This window comes from Sceloporus undulatus, chromosome 4, assembly GCF_019175285.1.
Source record: "Sceloporus undulatus isolate JIND9_A2432 ecotype Alabama chromosome 4, SceUnd_v1.1, whole genome shotgun sequence".
Classification (NCBI taxonomy): domain Eukaryota; kingdom Metazoa; phylum Chordata; class Lepidosauria; order Squamata; family Phrynosomatidae; genus Sceloporus; species Sceloporus undulatus.
The window spans coordinates 222,946,318-222,970,029 of record NC_056525.1 but is presented as its reverse complement, the minus strand read 5'-3'; the positions used below and the strand labels follow the sequence as shown (position 1 = coordinate 222,970,029).

The 23,712-nt window shown below is 37.7% G+C and overlaps 1 protein-coding gene across 3 annotated transcripts in view; it reads left to right on the top strand.

The window, feature by feature from the left end:
- Nucleotides 1-21,516, top strand: part of RRM2B (ribonucleotide reductase regulatory TP53 inducible subunit M2B) — an 82,293-nt gene extending 60,777 nt beyond the window's left edge. The window contains exons 1-9 of one of the 3 annotated variants that reach the window (XM_042462498.1): nucleotides 5,329-6,208; nucleotides 6,283-6,438; nucleotides 8,345-8,461; nucleotides 9,263-9,396; nucleotides 11,641-11,735; nucleotides 12,995-13,128; nucleotides 14,062-14,166; nucleotides 16,385-16,498; nucleotides 17,059-21,516. In XM_042462498.1, the coding sequence (XP_042318432.1) occupies nucleotides 6,176-6,208; nucleotides 6,283-6,438; nucleotides 8,345-8,461; nucleotides 9,263-9,396; nucleotides 11,641-11,735; nucleotides 12,995-13,128; nucleotides 14,062-14,166; nucleotides 16,385-16,498; nucleotides 17,059-17,211 (1,041 nt within the window). In that variant the 5' untranslated portion in view covers nucleotides 5,329-6,175 and the 3' untranslated portion in view covers nucleotides 17,212-21,516. Of the gene's footprint in view, nucleotides 1-5,328; nucleotides 6,209-6,282; nucleotides 6,439-8,344; nucleotides 8,462-9,262; nucleotides 9,397-11,640; nucleotides 11,736-12,994; nucleotides 13,129-14,061; nucleotides 14,167-16,384; nucleotides 16,499-17,058 lie in introns of those variants that run through there. The other 2 variants (XM_042462497.1, XM_042462495.1) reach the window with 2 other exon arrangements.
- Nucleotides 21,517-23,712: the final 2,196 nt, after the last annotated feature.

Genomic DNA, 23,712 nt, shown 5'->3' with positions numbered 1-23,712 from the left:
GCTCCTTCAATTTCTAGCCTGCTAGGTGTTCTTGCAGGGCAGAGGAATGGGACTGGAATGGATGACCCTTTGGGGAATCCCTTGCATTCGTTAGTTGTACGTACCCCCCACTCCCACCCACCCCTCCCCTGGGGTTGTCCTGAAAAAGGAAGGCCACTGGAAGGGAATGGGGTGAAAAAGCAGCTCAGCATCATGGGAACTTTGCAATCAGTAACATTTGCGTCGCTTTGTGTTGCTGCCTACCACACCAAACTATTTCGCAAGGGTAACGGGAGACAAAGGCCTGATTTCCCTTTTCCCCCGTAGTGCACAAAAAGGGGAGGAATGATGCTAAAACTACGGGAGCGTTGTGCAATGGGCTCCCATAGAAATGAATGGTGTCTGGAAGAACATCGCGCTATCACGTTATTGCGCAATTTTGGTGGCGCAAACATTGTGTGATAGGCAGGAAAAATCGCCAAAAACTTGCGTCTGATAAACCCCTATGACTTGCCCAAGGTCACCCAGTGGGTTTTTGTGACTGAGCAGGGATTTGAACCCTAGTCTCTGGAGTAGAGCTGTGAAGGCCTGGAAAAATTCAGGAGAAAAAATGTTGTTGTTTTTCTGAAGACTGAATTTAAAAAAAAAGAAAAGAAAAGAAAAAAGGAAGAAAATCGACCATGGGCTGTTTTATTTTAGCATGATGAGTAAAAGCTTTTTTAGACAAAGTGTTCATATATTCTCCAAATCATTTCTGAAAACTAGGTACAGTGTCAGATTATTCTAATTTCTATGCACTGAGTGAGGAGTGGATTCATTCAGTTTTAGTCCCTCCTCCGATCCACACACTTTCCCCCTCAATTCTTTTTATGGGAATGGGTGCTTTATGTCTATTTGATAATATGGTGAGGAAATATAATTAATTTTCTTTGTGACTAATGTTGATAGCATCTTCTATTTTTTTAAAATGATTTTTTGCCTGATCACCTAAACTAGCAAAGAAAGCCAAAGAGGTTCCACACCATTTCAGGAGATTATTGCTCAATTGTTTTTTATTATATTATATATATATATATATATATATATATATATATATATATTATCTTCCATTTGTAATAATTGTTTCAATACACGTATTTAATATACTAATTGTCATAATTTTATGCCAAATCAAATTATATAGCGTTTGTGTTCTTAAAGTAACACAAGTCCAAAACACACTGCAGAAATAATCCAGTGTATAGTGTTTTCAATGAAATGGGCAACTATCATATATAAGACAATTTCAAACTCAGCCTAAGAACAGTATCTTACTTTGTATTTGTCCTGCCTTCTGTTATCATATTTCCCCCTTGAACTTTTGTAGTATTAATAGGCAGACCCACTAAGAACCTTTTACAATTTAACGGAAGGTGATGAAAGGATGACTTATGCAATAATGGAAGGTAAAAATCATCATAAGTAAAGAGTTTGAAAGAAGAAATAGGTTTTTATTTTATTAAGAACAAAGAATATTGTTATTCTGCAAGGTTACAACCATGTGCTAGAAAACGACTAGTATGTATATAATGCTATTATCTGTGTTTTATTTTATGTTTATTTAAGTTATAAATATTTTTTTAAAAAAATAAATAAATAATCCAGTTTGAGATCGCTTTAACTGCTCTGGCCCAGTGCTAGGGAATCCTGGGAATTGTAGTTTACTGTAGCATCAGAGCTCTCTGAGAGAGAAGGCTAAATGCCTCACAACACTACAGTTCCCAGAATTCCCTAGCATTGAGCCAAGGCAGTCAAAGTGGTCTCAGACCGGATTATTTCTGCAGTGTGTTTTGGATCATAGTGACTTTCAATCAGTAAAAAGAATTAATATTGATTTTTTTCAACTTTTCCAAAAAATCATTTTTTGTGAAAAAAAGGAAAACCCCAGAAACAACTTGAAGACACACAACAACAACAACATAACAAGATTAAAAATAAAATAATATAACCCCTGCCCTCAGGCTTATTATCTAAGATAAGAAGGAAGCACAGGAAAAAGGAGAGCATTCAGACACATTGAAGACCGATATTAAATGCATGGAAGTAGCTCATTAATGATTAAAAGGCATTTGGTACATGTGTCTGAGCATTGTTGAACTACAACTATGGAGACCAGGGTTCAATTCGTCACCTAGCCTTGGCAAGTCACACTGTCTCAGACTAAGCCAATGGCAAAATCTCCTTTGAATCAATCTAAGGCCACAATAAGTTTGCCTTAAGTTCCCCATAAGTCAGAAATGACTTGAAGGCACACAACAACAAGAACAACAACATAGCATCATGGTTGTCTTTATTATAACTTATCCTCTGGACAGCCAAGGAAATTTTAGAGCAAGTGAGGCTTGACTTTTTCCTCTACCTTCAGTGCATATCTGTGCAACTGGTGAGCCAGCAAGTTGAACTTTGTCCCCTTAGCTCTGTGAAATGTTTGTAAAAATATCCTTACAAGTCCCAGCTGCTGTGGCTTTCAAAACATAGGTTTTGTTAGGTTTTCGAGGCTTTAAGTTGTGCACACTCATTAGACACATTTTGAAGTTGATAAGTGCTTGGTCAAGTGGCATCACTAGGGATGGCGTCACCCGGTGCAATAACTCATGGTGTCACCACCACCCCATTGGCCTCCTCCCATATACCACTCCATACAGAATCTAAAGACATGTATTTTTGTACTAATGTTTCCCATGAGTGGTAATTCCAGCTCACTGAATGTCTTGGTAAGAGTTGTGAATTGCTGAAGGTAATCACTGTGACATAAAACAACAAGCAACATTAAACTTAGTTTTTTGTGGGTTTTTTGGACTATGTGGCCATGTTCTGGAAGAATTTATTCCTGATGTTTTGCCTCCATCTGTGGCTGGAATGTTCTCTGAGAAGATGCCGGCCACAGATGCAGGTGAAATGTCAGGAATAAATTCTTCCAGAACATGGCCACATAGCCTGAAAAACTCACAAAAAACTGGATGCCAGCTGTGAAAGCCTTTGACTTTGCATTAAAATTAGACCTCTGAATTACAAGATTAGGCACCCAGCCTAAAGGTATTTATATATGCATAGTCTCAGGTAGTTAAAGTGAAAAAATTGGTTAAGATTTGATATTTTTGAAGAAAATTTAATTTTTTTGACAATTTGAAAATTTGAAAATTTTAATTCTAATTTTGATTTTTTAAATTAAATTAATTTAAATTAATTTTTTTTGAAATTTTTGAAATCTGAAATGTTAATTTAAACAAACTGGTGGCCTCTCCTTTCTCCTCCCACTGAGCCTAATCCTATTCACCGCATCTCTTCAGCATTTTAAAGGGGAACAGAAAATGCCACAGCCCATTTCTGCTCAAATGCAGATGTTTGGAGAGCAGTGGGGTCACCCCCTCTTAGAGTGTCACCTCATTCAGTCCACACCCCCTTAGTGATGCCACTGAGTGAACTGTGGTACTGTACTTAAAAATTTGCATTCTCTGTTACTTACTGATGTTGATTCAGTGGAAGATAAGATATATTATTGCTCTGTGTACACAGTGTTGCCCTTGGAAATAGAGAAATGGGTGGGTGAGATTAAGATTGCCTGAAGATGAATTATGGAATCCATACCCAGAAATTCCTTGGGAGGATCTCATGTTAATAATAATAATAATAATAATAATAATAATTTTATTATTTATTTATGTTGCTCTCATGATTTAATTAAGTTGTTTCCCACTTTTTCTTTAACCTTGGGTCTCAAGGCAGTTTATAGAAATTAAAGCAGGCATATGATCAACTGGGATGGCTGTTTGTCTCCATTGCTGACTAGCTTCCTGCTATTGGAATAGAATGGCTCAGGAGAAAAATACCTGGTTTTGTTTTCTTTATGTCCTCTGAAGGGGAAATATGTCCGGTTTTGAGTTTAAGAATGGAGGCATAGTGTATTGAAGACAGCCGTTTATTTAATAACACCATGCTGATCCAAATACACAGCATTCAAATTGAGCATTTTGTCATGGAAGCAAACACACAACTTGCCATTTAGGGCAGTTTTGGAAAATCCGCCTAGCAACAACATACAACAACATATAGTAAACAATAGCTTACAACACCTGGTATTTGTTGGCATTCACCCATCCAAGTACTAACCAGGGCTGACTCTGCTTAGCTTCCAAGAAACTCAAGATATATTAGCCAGTCATAAAACAGCAGTCATAAAGCCATAATGGAAAATTACCAAGCAAGGAACAAGTAAAAACTATTCAAGCTGAACTTTTCCCTTATATTTCAGATTGTTAAAAGTTGAAAGGACTAGTTAGGGGCCATTCACACTACCTTTTAAACCGGTTTTGAAATTGATTCTTCCACGTGAAGTTCATATTGGGCCCGATTCTTTCACAATCCATGTCAAGGCTTGCACAAGGAAATGCCCCTTACCGCGGGTTATTGGGAATCAGGCTAAAATCCGTCTTTTCTGAAAAGACCCGGTTTCTGTGAAATATGAACTTGCCCTCGATCATGATCGGGGCAAATTCAGGGAGGGATTAAGGTCAGAGGGTGGCCAGAGGTCAGAGCATTCCCTCCCCTCATCCAAAGGGAGGGAGAGGAGGAAAGAGCCGAAGGAAAAAGGGGTATCTGTATGCAAAGGGTGACAGGAGGCAAAAAGGGGGTGACTAGGGCAGGTCAGGGCGCTACAGCAAGGGAAGCCTCTGCTATCCGGCAGAGATCTTTTTCCTTTGGATTTTAATTTTTTAAAATTATTTTTGGCTGTCTATGCGCATATTCTTTCCTTTCAAATGACTGCTGCAATGCGAAATGAATGTTACAATTCGAATGTAATGGTGCAACTTGTCAAATTGATACAGCTTTTGCTACTGTCTCTAAGGAATTCAGAGGTAGCCTAGGGAAAGCAAAAAAAAAAAAATCCATCCTTTTCTGGCATTCCGAGGTGAGGAATTAATTTTATTGTTGTTGTTGTTGTTGTTGTTGCTATTATTATTACCTGTGTATGAGGCATTCTGGGGTGTCAAGGGAGTGGGATACAGGCTACAGGGATGACACTAGCTTTCATTTTGGGGTTGAAAATGGGGACAAGGGCAGATCATAACCTACAACACTGACCCAAATGCCCACAACACACACACACACCAGAGGTTTTTAAATTTGACAAGTGGTGGCTGGTCCTTTAAAAAAAAAAAAGGAGGGGTGGAAAGCACACTTCTGATGCCCCTATCAGTGCTGGAAATGTCACCTATGACCATCGCGGAACTAGCTTTGATTGACAGCCAGGCACCTTCACCTTAAACCCGAATTCTCCAAGAGGGCATTTGTGTTAAAATGCCCCTGATTGGTAGTCAGCACTTTCTTCCAGAGAGATTCGGGAGGGCCCCTCCCCGAATTTGACCAGTTCGTTCCAGAGCAATGCCGCCAGTGTGAATGAGGTCTGACTCAATGATAGGGCCAGAATGCTCTGACCCTATTTGCTTTTCCTTGAGACAGGGTCAGCAACTTAATCTGCTTTTCCTTGAGATTCCTATGAGCTTAATACCTCTGCAGCTTCTACATTTTTTCTTTTTTCCTTTGCCTTTTGCATGCCTTACTTTGGCCTTATTGTTACGCTCCAGACTTTCCCTTCACCTCTCTCTCAATTCTTTTACTTCTAGTTATGATGGTTGTAGCTGGTGTCATCACCTAGCAAAATCAGAGTGCAGCAGATGATCTTGGAAAACTTATTTTTCAGTACCCCAGCCAACATGGCCAGTAGGGCATTTGGGGTTGTAGAAAAAGGAAATAACATTAAAATTGTGGAGCCTAGATATTGGGAGGCCCAACTGATCTGAGACTCTCATTTTATGCAACCCCTAGTTTCTGGAGATCATGTCTTTATGATGGGCTGAGATGGAATTACAGGATATAGAGATGTTCAAAAGAGGCTCCAGAAGGTGATGTGAGCAGTTTAGGTTTCACCAGCTGTAACCCTTAGGAAAAATGGGATCATGAAGAGAAGAAATATTTGATCTTCCCTATTTGAAATCTCACTGTGATCTCTGAATAATCAGTTTGAGTACCTTTATCATCATGGTTACAGTAGTAATAGTGGATGTTTTGGGGCTACTAGTCCCATAATGTTTCAGCATTAGCTAGGATCTGAAAGGCCACAGTTGCCCATCCCTGTTTTACTTAGTAGCTGGAAAGGATGAACCACTGGAGGAAAAAGCTTCACTTTCAGGTAATAAAAATAAAGTCCTCTTTCTTCAGTTTATTGTCCACCACACACTTTATGACTCCATTCTCTTGTTTTAGAGGCTGTTCTCTGATGGTCTTGGAAATGACTTAAAATCAAACGAAGAGCCCCTCTTAAGAAAAAATCCTCGACGGTTTGTCATTTTCCCAATCCAGTATCCTGATATATGGAAAATGTACAAACAGGCTCAAGCTTCTTTCTGGACAGCAGAAGAGGTGAGTAATGTGCAGACGGGTGCAGTGTGGGTACTGAGTGCTCTGAACTACCATATTTCTCTAAAGGAGGCACAGCTCCTACAACTGCATTAGATTCTCCCATGAAAATAAATTGTGCAGATAAGGGCTAAAAATACTTGCCTGGCATCGATCAATCTTGCTTTCAGGATTCTAGTGTCTTGAAACATTACTAGAGCAAAGTAAGGAAAACATAGGTTAAGAATAGGCAGAAGTGGACCAAGGTATATTGCTACACCTCAGGGGAATTTGTAATATATTGTCAATTGTTTAACAGCAGAACAACCCAAAAGCTTTTCTATCCAATCAAATTCAGAAGAATAATGTGGGTGGGGGGTGGAGGGTGGGGTGGAAATGAACAGTGGGTTTTTATGAGTGGATTTGTGAGCTTGGTTCTGGTTAAAATGATTTTAAAACCAGTTTAAAACAGTACAATTTAAAACAATACAGCACCCTCTTAAAAGCCCTTTCCTCAAAAATCTTCTGTTCTGAAAGCCTCTCAGAATAAGAAAAAAACCCACCCCTTTTTACCTCACTAGCCTTCCAGAGCCTGGGAAAGCCACAGAGAAGACCCTATCACTTGTACCGAGGCTTGTCTACATGATTAGCCCACTGTCAATTGTGTCTGTGAAGGTGGTGGGACTGAAAAGATTCCTAGAATCTCAGAGTCTAGGCAGGCTCATACCAGAAAATACTGTTTGTCAGATAGCCAGGACCCAAGGCATATAGGGCTTTATAGGTCACAACCAGAACTTTGAATTGGGTCTGGAAACAAATTGGGAGTTAGTGGAGCTTTTGAAGCAGGGAAGTTGTTTGATCCCTGTAATCAGCTCCAGTTAATGCTTTGTCTGCAGCTTTGTGTATCAACTGAACTTTTTGAACACTTCAAAGTCCTACATAGAGTGTGTTTCAGTAATCTAAACAGGGTGCAACTATAGTATGTGTTGTGATGGCCAGATCAGGCCTCTGTAGGAAGGAGTGTAGTTGGTTTGCTAGCTTTCAGTGTGCAAAAATACTCCTGGCCACTACAGAAATCTGGGCTTCAATCCTACAAATCTGTGTCTTCAATGGGAGTGTAACTTTATCCAACACAGGCTGAATCCCTGTTCCGTGGTCTCTCTGGAGGTTTGGTAGACAGGAGAATAGAGAAACAGAGTATAGAGGGGACTCCAGAGCCATCCTGACTGGTTCAGAAGGGAGACTATTGATCAGCAGCATATCAACAAAATCTCTATTCTGTATAGAATCCCTGTTCTGTAAAGAATTTAATTTATTATTTAAAGGGGTCAAAGATTGACTGCTTGTCATTGCTAGCTTTGCACAGCTTTATTAGATGAGTCTTCAAACACTTTACAGTACAACCCCTGTATCCATGAGGGATACGTTCCCAGACTTACCAGTGCTAGGGAAAATCACAAATAGCAGTGAAACCTATATTTCCGGTGGAAGTTCACCATATAGTCACACTGGAAGACACCCAAATTCCTAGGGAGGCCATATTTTTTCAGATGAGAGTAAGTGAAACTGCAGGTACTGGTCCCATGGATAGGGGAGTGTAGTACTATACTCTCTTTGTCTTTCTCAGGCCACTTGGAAAGTACTTTTCCTATCCTTCTAAACTTTTTTAGATGAAGGTAAAGGAACTGAAAGAAAGAAGCTTCTTGCAAGCCAGAGTTCTCCAGTTAAGGATTCCCAGACAAGATAGATTACAACTCCCATAATCACCAATCAGTATGGATGAAGGGGGCTGTACTCCAGCACATCTGAGCACAATGGGTTGGGGAAGGATGTTGTAAGTTGTAACAATTATCAGTCATTCCTTCAACAGTTTCTTTTGTTACAAATGATTACAGTAACCAATGCCACTATATTTTTCTCTTTTGGTAAGGTTGACTTATCTAAGGATCTCCCTCACTGGAACAAACTGAAATCAGAGGAGAAGTACTTTATTTCACATATTCTAGCTTTTTTTGCAGCCAGTGATGGAATTGTGAATGAAAACTTGGTAAGATATTTCAAGGGCTGTATATCATATTTGCTTTTTCAATCATATAATCAAGCTTCTTTTGATCATTATACTGTATGTGGGTATGTATGTGTATATACACACAGATGCACAGGGCATTTCTGTGGAGAATGCTGCCTACAGTGGTGTCAGATGTGTAGTAACAGGTAATAAGTAGGATGTACACTAAAAATGGCAGTAGGGGGTGTTTCTTTTCAGTTTAGCATCCCATTAGCTGTGCCTTCTTTTAAACTACTCTGTTCCTCCTCCAGAGTTTCCTGATTTTTACCCCCGCAATAGACAGTCAGTGTTCTGTGTTTATTGGGTTGTTTTGAGGTCTTCCCTTCCTAGGTTTTCTCCTCCATTTTTGCTTCTAGGTTCCTTCAGCTCTGCTATTATCTTCCTAATATTTTTGGATAGTGTCCTCTGGCCACATAAGGAGCAGCATTCTGAAAATTATTTCACTTGGTGCCATATTGGTGCCAGTATTTAAAAATGAAACTCTTGACAAAGTGTTCAGTTTTACAGAAACTCCAATCTGTTTGCCATAACTATCTTTAAGAAGCAATATGAAAATGTAGGGGTCATAAGGATTCATTCACACATGTATATTTTACACCTGATGGTCTCAACACTAGGCTGGGATTTCCATGTGTGAAACTTCCATTGCCAATCAAATACCTTTGGCTGGGTTTTTCTGCTGACTGATAATTACTTCAAATGTGATGGTGATCACATGCTCAACTCTGAGTCTCTGAGGAATGTATATGTGTGAATTATCTGGCTTTCTTTCATTGCCAGGTAGAACGCTTTAGCCAGGAAGTGCAGGTCCCAGAGGCTCGCTGCTTCTATGGTTTCCAGATACTAATAGAAAATGTTCATTCAGAGATGTACAGTTTATTAATAGATACTTACATCAAAGATCCTGAGGAAAGGTAATTACTGTAAGTATTGTTAAAGCCTAGAAGATTTGTGCATTGCCTCTGTTGTGCTCTTTTCTCATTGAATGAGTTTGGCTTGGATGCCATGGTTTGTCACTACAAGAACAAGCCATGGCAAGCCTTAAACTCATGTACTACTTTCTCTCTTGCCCTTTTGTGTCTTATCAAACACTTGCACTTTTGCTTTAAAGTAAACCACAGTTCTCTGTAACTTCTACCTCAGGGAATTATGGTTTGTTTAAGACTGAATTATGGTTAGTAAGGAGAAGCCAGAATTAAAGGACAGTTTCAGATCTGTAGTTCCAGATTCAGTGGTCATGTTCTCACTAACCATAGTTTAAAGAGCCATTCTGGTAAGCTTAAATGTGGAAGCAGATGCTTTTAATCCCTCTGTTGTAGGGATGAAAAAGTAGCTGGAGAACACTTGAGCCCAAAATTCAACAGTTTGTTCTCATTGCAGAAAATCATTTTGGGGTAATGGTGATCTGAACAGGGTTTCTTTATAGCTTAATTAATCTTTCCTGTATTTGGTTTTGTGCTTAAAAATAACAATGTTTTAAAAACCCAAAATTTTCCACCAGTACAATCCAAAATAAAAAAAGACTGACACTTCTAATCTGTATGATTTATACCAATTAAAAGTGTTTGCATATATTTGCTTCTTGTGAAAATAGGTGTAGAAGTCAAGCACAGCACTAAAGCTCTGTCTCTTAATTTCTAAATATTTATTCAGCTCCAGCCTTTTCTGTGAACTTCAGAGATTCTGCCAAAATTTTTAAGGCACTTCTTTATCAGCTGTATAGAGTAATTCTTGGAACACAGACTTCTGTAATAATTATTATATTTTGCACAGTATTCATGCTCAATCCCAGAATAAACATGAACCAACTAAAAATGTTGACTAAAAGTGTAGCTCACTACATGGATGGACTTTTTGTGAAGGAACTAGGTATTTCATTACCATGACTTTGTGTATGTCATGGATAAATCAAGTGCAGGTTTTTACAGAATTTTTACAGAAATACAGAATTTGCAATGACCCATGGATAAGCTGAGCGTGAAACATAAAGGCTCGTAAAAAAGGATGTAAACGATGAAGCAAAGAAAATGATGACTACGTTAGCAGTGATTCTAGCTTATATATTTAATTTGATAATTTTGCCTGATTTTAATCCAGAACCTGGACAAGGATATATGGTATTTGGTTTCTGTTCTCTTTCATGATGAGGTCCACCAGTGGCTTTGTATTCTTAGATTGTAAGCCTGTGGACAGGGAACCGTCTAATCAAAAGATTGTATGTACAGTGCTGTGTAAATTTACAGCGCTATATAAATAAAGGTTAATAATAATAATAATAATAATAATAATAATAATAATAATGGCTATGCTTGAACTAGAACACTCATGATGGTGTGACTTTCCTCTTTATGTGCTAAAACGAAATATTCTTGCCATTTATATTGTGAGTCACTCAGCAGTCACTCATATGAAATGAATTAATATTGTCTCATCATTTGATGGCAGATTTTTGAAAAAGTCAAGATGCAGAGACTGCTGTTTTACCATTTGTGTATGTTTACATGAAAACACTATCTTCTGAATTGGTTGGTGATGACATTGTTAAAGGCTGATAGTTTGCCCCACAGATGTGGTTGTGTAAATGGCCCTGCTTTTCTTAGACTGGAAACCCTTCTGGGTTGCCAGTGTATGTACGTCAGCAGTGGGTACCATGTGGCCCACAGATTGCATCTAGCTTTCTCTTTTTAATTATAGAATTCTCTGCCAGAATTACAACTGCTTTTATGTATTTTTGCATAGATCCCCAAAACTGGAACATTTTGCATGCTCACATGCCTTAGTGATGCTCTAAACAGAAATTCAATTGTTAGTTCTGGCTAGAGTAAACCATTGAATCAATAAGATTTGCACAGGTGTTGACACAGTTCTGCAGTATATTGGGTTTATTCTAGTTAGGAATTAGTAATAAGATTTAGGCCTCTGGCAACCTCCTATGTTCTTGATCACTGCTGCAATTGCTGCTGTATTTTTGGTGGCAACTGCAATAGAACCTTATGCAATGATGGTATGGCTCTTGATATGTTCAGGGGTATGTGTGTGTTGTGCATGTGGGCATCTCATGCATCCTTGTGGACTTGAGATAGGCATACATAATATTCTATTTTATAAGTATGATACTTTGCCCCAAATGTTTAATATGTTTTCATTTCATTTTCTAGGGACTTCTTATTTAATGCTATCGAAACAATGCCATGTGTCAAGAAGAAAGCAGACTGGGCCCTAAGGTGGATAAGAGACAGGAAAGCCACATTTGGTAATGGATGTTTGAATGATGGACTGCTAGTTCATGTGCTATAAATGAAATGGGGGTAGCCACTGTGGATCTCAATGAATTGCTTTTATTTCGGGAGTGTGTTCCTGTGTTTTTTTTTTAAAAGGAGAATATTTATTCCAAGGAGAATGAAATGGTCTTTCAGCACTCTAATAACAATTCCCCTGACTTCTTCCATTTCATATACTACCTGAAAATGAAGAGTATGTGCTGTAGAAAGCAAGGGACAGGAGAAACAAGAGGAGAATAGAGCCACTGGTCTTCTCATGAGACTTTAGTCTTATTCTCTGTGTAGGAAGAGAAGAACCTGAAGGAGGGACATGTAGTTACTTACAGCCTATGGTTACTGTTTGATTGCCTTGCCTTCCTCTTTTGAGGTTGTGTGGGCAAGGAATGGTGTGGTCTACACCATATCATTAATGAGGACCCATAACTTTTTATGAGAATGCCCTCAGTGCTGAAAGGTGCTCTCATTAGAGAAAGTGGGAGAATAAAGATCAGAATGCACTAATCACTGAAATTGTTGTCTTCTCACTTGTGCATGTGGGCATCTCATGCATCCTTGTGGACTTGAGATAGGCATACATAATATTCTATTTTATAAGCTGAAAGCCGCCTATAACAAGCCCACATATGGTGCAGGCTCACTGTACTTAGATAGCTTTGAATAGTATCTGGCTATCTAACAAAATGGTCCCTTGCTACAGTTAGGTCCTGGTTCCTGTGATATGAATACTGTTGGCTAGTTCTAGCAAACACCATCATCCAGTTGTTGAATGGTGAGTCAGTACATTGGTCCATCCTATTGGCTTAGTGAGTGTACTCTAGTTGGGACTGACAGTAGGTTCCTCCTTATGACTTCTGTATGTTTTGCTCTGAAATGGGAGCCTGGTTAGAGAAGATGTTCTCAGGGGATACATATCTCCATCTCTCTACCCTACAGCTGGTTACGCTGTCACTGGGAGAGGGAAGTAATTACTGGGTTTCCTGAAATTTCCTCTCAGGGCATTTAATAGCTGGAAAGCCTATGGCCATTCATATATTCACCTCCACCAGTATGGTCAGTGAAGAAGGATGTGGGAATAGTAACTAATCACCATCTGAAATCCCACACATTCCCCATATGTGGTTCTGAATTTTTATATCACTGGTTTAAAATTTATGTCTATAGCACCTTGAAGACAGATTTTGATTGTATGACTAACAGGCCTTTTTTTTTTAAACCCTCTTTTCCAAAACAGGTGAGAGAGTGGTTGCTTTTGCCTCGGTTGAAGGAATCTTCTTCTCTGGTGCTTTTGCAGCTATATTTTGGCTCAAGAAGAGAGGGCTGATGCCGGGTCTCACTTTCTCCAATGAACTTATTAGCAGAGATGAAGTAATGCACAGGGAGTGGTAATGTTTAAAATGAGGTTAAGCTGAATTGTCCAAACAGAAATTGCTAGCAGATGCTAGGAGATCCCCCCCCCCAACCTCCCTTCTGTGGGTAGTCCACAAACACAACATGAGCATAATAGCACCTCCTGCTTGTATTCTCAAACAGTCTCCTCCAGTACTAGAGATCCTGTATACTAGCCATCAGGACGAGTTGCCACTGATAATCCCATCCCCTGTGAATTTGTGCAATCCCTTTTTAAACTTCCAAGTTGGTGGCCATCACTACATCTTGTGACAGTGAGTTCCATAGTTTTAACTAACACTGTGTGATGAAATGTTCCTCTTTGTCTGTCCTGAAACTCTCACTGCTTGGCTTAATGGAATGGCCACAGATTCAGCTGTTATGAGAAAGGGAGGAAAATTTCTTTCTACTTTCTCCACACCGTGCATGGTTTTATGCTCTTTAGTTATGTCCCACTGTACTCTTTTGCAGCTATAATGTACAATCTCTTTTATACACTTTATCATGTCATCTTTCTTCTAAGCTGAGGGATTCTGGGATTTGTAGTTCTCAGAGTATTTTCCCCTTGTAGGTCTTCTACTGCTGTTGCCTGTGGGGTTTTGTTGGCTCCCCTCCACCCACTGGGGAAAGCTTTGCTGTTTCTTTGCCCTCCACTGGTTTTATCCTGCTGCTTTTCTTTTATTGATCTACTACAATAATAAGATAAATACATTTTAAAGGTTTTTAAAGAATAACATCAAGTATGCTATTCTGAACATGTTTTGCATACACATCTTACAATTTCAAGTCAGAGCATAAATACCTAAGTAATTTAAGTGAGAGAGGTGTTAGTGTCCATATGGGCATTTTGGTTGCTTGTTTAGAAAACTAAGCTAAAGGTCTCTGAAGTTCCATTCTGCTCATACTTTTCAGGGTCTCCATTGTGACTTTGCCTGTCTAATGTTTCAGTACCTAGTGAATAAACCTTTGGAAGAAAGAGTCAGAGAGATCATTGTCAATGCTGTTGAAATTGAACAGGTGAGCAGATGAGATTTCTTTCCTATATCAGAATTACTGGTAATTTGCATAATTTACTCAAGTCTCCCGTCAATCAAAAGCCTCTTTGATTATATAATACAGAAATTTACAAGCAATGTATAGTTACAAATGAGTCAACGAAAACCAAATGTCTTAATATCCCTTAATGTGTAGAGCTTTGCAGGTCTTAAAAATAATCTCAGCCAGTTTTATACATATTTCTTAGTTTTCTATTTTGTTTTTCTTTAGCTGCCTGTAATTATTTACTATAAATGTAATAGCATAATCAAGTAATTGGATGGTTCTCTTAAGTCTCCATTATTTGGTGTGTCTAATATTTGGAATATTATATAGTATAGTAATGATGGAAACAATGAGTTTTGTATGTCTAATATTCAGAATATTATGTAATACAGTAACAGTAAAAAAAATTAGCTTTGGAGGCAACGAAACCAGTTCAAAAAGAACATTTAATTTTTATTAACTTTAATGGAATACCCGCTCCTCAAGGTCCTGATTGACTGGTGTCATTCTGGTGCCAAGTCAAAACATGGATTTTTTAAAAAGACCTTCAGGGCTTCATTGATTTTACCCAATTTGCATGTGTGCTGTAGTTTACATTATTTAAAATTGTTTTATTTGGTTTTAAATTGTCTTAAGTTATAAGTGCTTTAATATGCTTTTAGTCTTTTAAAATCATTCTTATTGTTTTAAACTGATTTTATTGTACACTGTCCTGAGATCTTCAGACACAGGAAAGGATATAACTATTTTAAGAAATAAATAAATAAATAAACCTAGTACATCTTAATAGTCTTCCTGTTGCTTTTCCAAACAAAATTTTCTGGCAGACATGTCCTTCTCATAGGTGGTATGATGGTTTTAAGAACAAGGCCACTCTTTTGCCTTTTTGATAAGTAATCCTTCTCTTTTCTCTGTCTTCCACTCACAGTTTCCTTCCTGTTTTTTGTGTTTCCATGTTCCTCAGTTTCTATCCCTTATACTGTATTTTAGTATCTCCACATAGGGCTGGAAAGATACTGTCAGTCAGTGTAGGGCATGTATAGGGAATGTATTACCCTCCAGATATTGTTGGACTGCAATTCACACCACCTCTGACCCATGTATGTCTTTATTACAGATGATGGGAGTCCAAGATGGACAAAAATGGACTCATGTTATTCACTGTAGTTTCAGTTATAATCCATGAAAAGGACCTGTACCACCTTTTAATTCAGATACACATATTAGACAATGCATGATTATTTAATGGTTATGAACATTCACAATGCTTAGCATACTTAGCATACTTACATCTGAGGAATTAGGTTCAAGTCTATGAAATCTCATGCTACCAGCTTCTTTCAGTTAGTCTCAAAGGTGTTACAAGATCCCTTGGTGTACTGATTTTCCAAACTAACATGGCTATGTCTTTGAATTATTTACCATATTATCCCATATTGTCTCTCCCTGCTTTTTTCTTGTATCTATCTGTCTTATTATATGTGTGTCCATTTCAAGAAATAGTATGAAACAGTCTTAATGTATGACCTACAGACATACCTCACAGACAATACCATACTGCAGGCAAGCACCACATCCTTATTCATATTAAAACATAATTTAATTGTAGCAAGCATAAAAACCCTTAGACCTATGTGTCTGCAAACTGGCATGTTTCATCCCATCTTGCTTTGGCTCCAGTGCCTGATGAGAAGTCCTCTCTCCATTCCTTTTCTCTCACTGAGGGTGAGAACAGCAGCTAGATTTTAGTTGTTCTACATGTTTCCCTCTCCTTTCACAAAAATTTCATAGAATAACTTAGACTCAGAGACAGTGACTATACCATGGTCACACAACAAGCTTTTGCTACTTCCGCAGTCACTATGTTGGTGGAAGCTGCTTCGAGCAGTAAAAGTGGAAGGAGGCTAATTGCTATTGTTTCCTACAGTTATCCCCCCTCCCATACTGCTTTTACAGTATACCTTCAGTGCCAGAGAGGACTACTGAGGAAAGGGGCCAGAAATCCTAGAGTTACCAAAAGTGCTCTGTTGGATTTAGACAATTGTAGCATAATAGGAATATGACTTTAGAACTCCCAGATGTTAATCCAACTTTTTTATCTCTGTATACCACATTGGTTCACATCTCAGCCTGGGATTCAGTTCCTGTACTGTGTTTCTCCCTCAAAGTTTTTCTTTTTGTCTTAAATTTGCAGGAGTTTTTGACAGAAGCCTTGCCAGTTGGCTTGATTGGAATGAACTGCACTCTAATGAAACAATATATTGAATTTGTGGCTGACAGATTACTTCTGGAATTGGGCTTCTCTAAGGTATGCTTCTCCAAGGTTGAGTATATTTATTAAACATGGCTCTATATAATGGGTTTGGGCTCAGTCTATTTCAGGCCTATGCTGGAATTCAATTGTTATTTGCAACCCCCCCCCCCCCCAAAAAAAAACCCCCAAAGAATAAAAATTTAAAAACCTTACCCCCTGCTCAAATCAAATTAGTGTGAGAATATCTCTCTGTGTGTTTACATCTTTTTAAAAAGTCACAGGTTATTACACGAGTTTCCTTTGGTTATATTGACTGCAAATCACTGCACACCTGTAAGCTTGACACTCTCTTGTTTTAGAAAAATCTATATCCTATATCCAATCAATAAAACAGCAATCAGAGCAGCTTACATAAATGAAAAGCAACCGACTAAACTGTTAAAAGTAGTTACGAAGTAATAGCAGCAGGAAAGAATGGAGTACAATATCAATGTCAGCCCATTAAAATTCCTACCAGAGAAATAGGAGTCATTTCTGAATTTTAAAGAAATTTCTGCATTGTCACATTGCTTTGATCAGTAGTTGCGATTTAATAATACATTTGGTTTTCACAGGTCTTTCAAGCGGAAAACCCTTTTGATTTCATGGAGAACATTTCTTTGGAAGGAAAAACCAATTTTTTTGAGAAGAGAGTTTCAGAGTATCAGCGTTTTGCAGTGATGGCTGAAACAAATGATAATGTGTTTACTTTAGATGCTGACTTCTAGAATTGCCTTCTTGGAAGATGAATCTTGCCAAAGTATTCATTTGCCACTGCTCCTATTGCTTCTACTAGAAGTGGAGTGCCCTGGGAATATTTCTCTACTTCCTCACAGTTAATGGATTGTTTCTTATGCAGTATATTTATTGCAGACCGTGATGTAAACAGAATGAGTATGTATATGTGTGTTTGTACTCGCTAATCAAGGGGGCCTCTATAAACTGGTACAACTTTTATAGCCAGAGTTTAATATTATTGTGCCAGACATAGAGGCGACTCACTTGTATATGTAGCAGTAAGCTTAAATTGAGTTTAATAATAATACCTCAACCTTTAACAGCACAATACAATTTGTTCTCTCCTCGCCCCCAATCAGCACTTGATCCATTGTGCTCAGATGAAGGACTAATTGCTGTGCAGCCTATGGGGTGCTCCAGCATAAGAAGAATCCTACTGGATCAGAATAAATAATTATTTTGCCTAGCATCCTGTTTCACACAATGGCCAACCTATGGAAAACTTACAAGGAGGACACAAGGGTAGTACTGCGACACTATTCTAGCAGCTGAAACTCAGAGACATGCTAAAGATGGCCATTCCGTCCCCTCTTCATTCAAGGGTTTTAGGTATTCTTCACTGCCAGTTCAAACCACTGTAGCTTTCCATCTAGTCATTGGTGAGGACATAGACTGAAGGCACTTGATACTGCCATATTTCAGGTCAGTGCCTGAATAAGATTCCAACTATATGCCACCTTACCTCTTGCAAAGAATGGTGAGATATCTGTGTGACCATCTGTGTCATTTTGAACCTGTCTGGATGTTTAAGATGTTCAGGACATGCTATCTTGAGAGTGCCAACTTTTGCAGAGGTGTGAACACCCAGAGGAGAGGGATTTCCGTGTTTGATAAATTATAGAGTGTACTCCCTCATAGGTGTTGTTAGTTTCTGTTCTCACTGGTTTTAGGAAGGGTCTGGAGATGCATTTCTTTGAACTGGCTATTTGAACTGTTACGATGATTTTTGGTTTTTGTGATTATTTTAATGTTTTATTGATTTAAGCTCTTTTTCATTTGTTTCTAATGTTTCTTAGCTACCTTGAATTCAATTTCTTTTGTAGAAAGAAGAAATTAGAAATAAATAAATAAATAAATAAATAAACCAATATAAATAACACTAGGAGTGAAAGGCCACAAAGGTTCTCAGCCCTTAGTTGAAATCAGTATGCAGACACGTTTTCATGGCAAAACAGAATGCAGTACTGTGGTTTTAGAGTAGTGATGTGTGTGTATGCATGTGCCTTCAAGTCTTCTGTTGACTTATGGCAACCCTATTAATTTAACATGGTTTTATTTATTTATATATTTTATTAAAGTATTTTTGTATCACCTCCCAAACCACAAGGGCTCCCAAGGCAATGGTCAAATAAAACCCATTTAAAACAATACAAAGATTAAAAAAAAACATTTTGAACCGCTTTGATCATTTTGGAAAAGCGGTATATAAATAAAGTTTTATATATTTTTCTATATATTTTAAAAATACATTAAAATATTCTTTAAATCTCCCTATGAGCAGTCAGAAAATAACATTGGAGTCCAATTTTAAAACAGTTAAAACAGTAATTTGAAACATTTATTGCCCTGAGGAATAGCATTGTTTTGGCTGCCTGCTAAAAGCTTGAAAGAGACGGAGCCACCCTACTAACTTCCTTGGGTAGTGAGTTCCACAGTCAAGGCCCTGCTACAGAGGAAGTCCTGTTATGTGTATCCACTGACCTAACTTCACAAGATGTTGGAACATGTAACAGGGCCTCCTCTGAAGACCTCTTAATTTCTGGCAGGCTTATGAGGTGATTTTGCCAGTTCCTTCTGCTGAAATACAGCCTGGAGCACCAAGTATCTGCTGGTGGTTTCCCATCTCCTTAGCTTCCAAGATTAGATTCTGGTGCCTTTGGCTGGTACATATGTTTTAAAGGCCAATTGGTCAGTGTACACTTGCTATTGTACTCTGCCACATTTCTGTGATGATTAAGTACAACAGTAACTTAAGTGGCAGTAATAGTTTAAAGTTAATACAGTAGTGATAGAAGAACATGGGCGGAGGAGGGCAGAAAAGCTGTTCAAAGATGCTTTAAAAATTATTTGCCAATTATCTTAATAGCTGGTTTAAAGACTATTGAATGTAGTGGAGCCATATATGCTTTTTCCTAAGTCTACACAGTGTAAAATATCTTCTTGCATGCTTGAAAACAAAACAAAACAAAACAAAATGCAAACACATTGGGTGTGGATAGTGGATACACTTAACAGCACTATTTACTATAGAGTTACAGTTCTATCCTGGAGGAGTAAAAGGCTGCATTAAATATGTCATCCTCTTTAAAACAGAGGGATTGTATCTGTGCTGATAGTTTCTCAATTAGCTTGACGGAGTCAGAGTGATGTAGTGGATAGTGTGATGGATAGAGACTGCAGAGATACAGTTTCAAATTCTCTTTTAGCCAGGGCTTCACTGAATGACCTTGGACCAATCTCATAATCTCGCCCTAAATTACCTCATGGATTTGCTGTAAAAATGAAACTGGGCGAAGGGTGTCATATATATTATTTTGAGCTCTTTCAAGGGGTTTCAAAATATAAAAAGATAATAAACAAGAAACATAAACATTCCCTCCTAAAGACTGGAAACAAAATTAAAATGAAATAATCTAAACCCCTGCATGAACAAACAGAAAAATGTATTCACAGCCTAAATTGTTTTGGCCACTGAATATATTTTATGTTAGTGGGAGAATATTGTATATACTTTGAAAAAGAAACATGATGACTGATTGTATAAATAGTTTTTAAAAAAATTATTAATGAAAACTGGAACAGTTCCTGCCGTAGGGTGATTCTGGAGAACTGGTCATTTGGCCAGAAGACTTTTTGGCTGAAAATGTGACCATCTGTTTGCAGCAGCTCACGTTGCATGGAGTTAGCAGAGTTGGACATCTGGTCTACAGTGTTTCTCAATGGACTTCAAAAAAATATACGTAGTACAATTTTGTAAAGCTGCTTTTGTTTGCAGAGCTTGTTGGCATCAAAGCCAGGACTGGTTGACCACAGAAATGAATGGGAAAAAGATAGAGAAGGGCAGGGAAGGGTACTGAAACCATCCCTCTAGAGAAGTACTTAGCCTGTTTTTGCAGGCTTGAGATAAATGTTCATGAGTTAGCATATTCTTTTTAGTTATTAATTGCATAGTTCTAAATCAAGTGTAATTTTAGTGGAGGAAACCAATGTGCTGGCAGAGTTTTCATAGTTTCTTCAACTGTGTAAGCAGGATTCTACTTATGCATTTGGTTTCTAGGCACACCACTGATTTATGCTACCTTAGTATATCCACTTATGTAACTGAAAACTGCATTAAATTCCTCTACAGTGTAATCTTGAGACTGGAGGTCATGAATTTGTAAGGCATTTGTATATTATGGCCATAACTCTTTTTACTTTACAAAAGTGCACCACAATATTTGTCCCTAATACAACTCTAGCTACACACAGCTACTGGGCCTAGATGAATGATGCACATTTGCACCTGTATCAAAAATGTATCCTGCCAGTTCAGTGGACTCCAAACAATGAAACTGCTATGCATGCAGATTCCTTCTAAGTGAGCACATCTCCCCTCTTGGATCTCCATTGCTGATTGGGCCTGTGTGAGAGCGGTCATGTTGCAATGCTTTTATAGCCATAAGGCAGAAACCGGCAAACATGAAGGTGTATAGACCCAGAAAGAAAACTGCAGGACTAATTATGCTAACAAATTACAGCAAAATATTCTGTACACTAAGGAGTAATTTCCCAGTGAATTCAATGGACAATTGCTTATAATTAGATATGTGCAAGAATGTGCTGCAAATATGCATCTGTGCTTTAATTTTTTTAGGGTTTTTTTGTCCTTTACAAGTTTGTTTGACCTCTTGAATGACTACTTACTATACTGAAGTTAAAAGGAGAATATATCCCTCATGGGCATTTCAGAACTGTAAGTGATAGCTGTTGACACTGGATAGGTTTTCAAGCTTTTCCCCAACATTATTTTCAGCAACAAACAGGTAATAGTAAATTTGTCTACTCCCCCCAGCAAATCCTATAATAAATCATTTTGCATGCTGATAATTGTTGAATTAAACCCATTAATAAATGAAGAAACAGAGCACATAAAAGTTACATAAGGAGGGCAACAGAAAATGATCCTTGGTTTGGTATTCCTTTTGTTTAGAAAAATATAAAACAATTGAAATAAAATCACTCAAAGTCTGGTATCTGCGGGTTTCATTTTGCAAGTTTTGCTCTTTCTGCTCAATAATATTGCATATAATTGTGCAATTTCTGGTGTATTCTTAAGCAAGCTACTCTTGGAAGGGATGTTCATAAGTTGTAGGCATTTCTTATATGAGAAAGGATTTGGTAAGAGATCAAAATGACCTCTGTGCTTGACATCCCCAAAGAGCTACCAATACTCAGATGAACAGTCTGATCAGGTATAAGGCAGCAAATAAACCCCTTGTCTCACCAAATAATTTTCTTGGGAGGGTGCCCAAAATTAATGACACTTTTGCTTCCCTGTCCCCATCTCAAGAACAAATAACAAGGTATATAAAAGAACAGAACAGATTGAATATATTAAAAAATATATAGAGAGAACTCTGAATAGGTTAAGAGAGATAATAGAGAAATTAAGCTGTGATTATTTGTATGTTTGGTTGTGTACCAATAGAAATATTATCTGTGTGGTTAAACTACTCAGAGGAAATGTCAGCGAATAGGAAAGCAACAACTCAACCTATATCTCTACCACCCAAAAGACCATCTATAGATACAGTGCTCAAACCTACTGAATATAGTGAACTGTCAATGTTGGATGAGATAAGGAGGATGAAAGAGGAACTGAAAGAGGATAACGCGAAATTAAGAACAGATTTGAGACTGGAAATAAGGACTGAGATACAAAAAGAAATGGGAGAAATAAAAGGCTCTTTGGAGAAAATAAAGACTTGGAGAAAATAACAAATAAAGTGGAAAATCTTGAAAGTAATCTAACACAATTGGAGAACAGTGTTGTTCAAACAAGTTAAAATTAATAAAATTGAAGAAGAGGAGAGAGAGGATAAACAAACAATAATAAGGCTTGAAACGAAATTGAGACAAAACTGTATTAAGCTACGCGGAGTTCCAGAGCAAGAACAAGAAAGCCTTTATAAATTTTTGATACCAATTCTGGCTGATTTTGTGGAGGAGCCGGCTGAACAATTCCCTTGAGAAATCAACACAAAGGAAGGTACCCAGGGATATTGTGGTGAACTGTGTGCATAAACAAACAAGGGATTTGATAATTCAACAAAGTTTCAAAAAGGAATTAATTATTGATGGCCGAATAATTCAAATCTTCAAAGATATACCCAAAAGCGTGCTGAAATAGAGAAAAGATTATAATTTCCTCTCAGATCAATTAAAAATATATGAGATTCCATTTAGATGGGATGAAGTTGAAGGCTTATCTCTAACTTGGAAGCAAAAAAGATACAAAATTGACTCGGTAGAAAAAGCAGCGGATTTCTGGAAAAGGAATAGGAAAGACATTGAAAGATCAAGAGAGCATGACCATACAGGATTTAAAGGAGGGGTGAGAACAAGGCAAATGACAGCGAGAGAACAAGAACAAAATAAAAAAGAAGAGCGAAGAAAATCTGAAGGAGGGGATAAATCAGAAGAAGAGAGAGAAGACGGCGGAGACAGAGAAAGACTAGCGGAATTATAAGATCAGTGTGGCGGGGGGTTTCTCCCTTGTAAATACATGCGTATTTGTCTGCTTGTTTCTTGTCCTTTGTATTTTAACTATTTTTCCCCTCTTTGTTTATTAATAGGTGACTTGATTCCTCATATATTCTAATACTTAATTAAATAAAGTTTGTTTTGTGAAAAAAATATATGAAAATACTAAGCTGGAATGTGAATGGAATGAACTCATCACATAAGAGAAGAACGAGATTTCACTTTCTACAAAAACAAAAATGTGAAATAATTTGCTTACAGGAGTCCCACATTAAACAAGGGGAAGAAAAATATATTGAGAATGGGAAATTAGGAAAAAACTACATATCAACAAATAAGAAAAGGAAAAAAGGAGTTGTAATATATGTGAAGGACCAAATAGAATCTAAGGAAATTTATAATGACAAAAAAGGACATATATTGGGCGTTGAAATTAAAATAAATAATAAGAAGATTCTCCTAATGGGAATTTACACACCACAGAAAAAAAAGCAAATTTTTTTTGAAGACTTGCAAAATATTATGTTAGAACAAAAATAACGAAGATATAATTGTGTTAAGGGATTATAATGGGGTGATTAATCCAGAATGGGATAGGAATTAAAAAAAAACCTATAAAAGATAAACAGGGCAAACTACCAAAATCCTTTTTTAGACTAATGGAAAATGTATGTTTGATAGACACA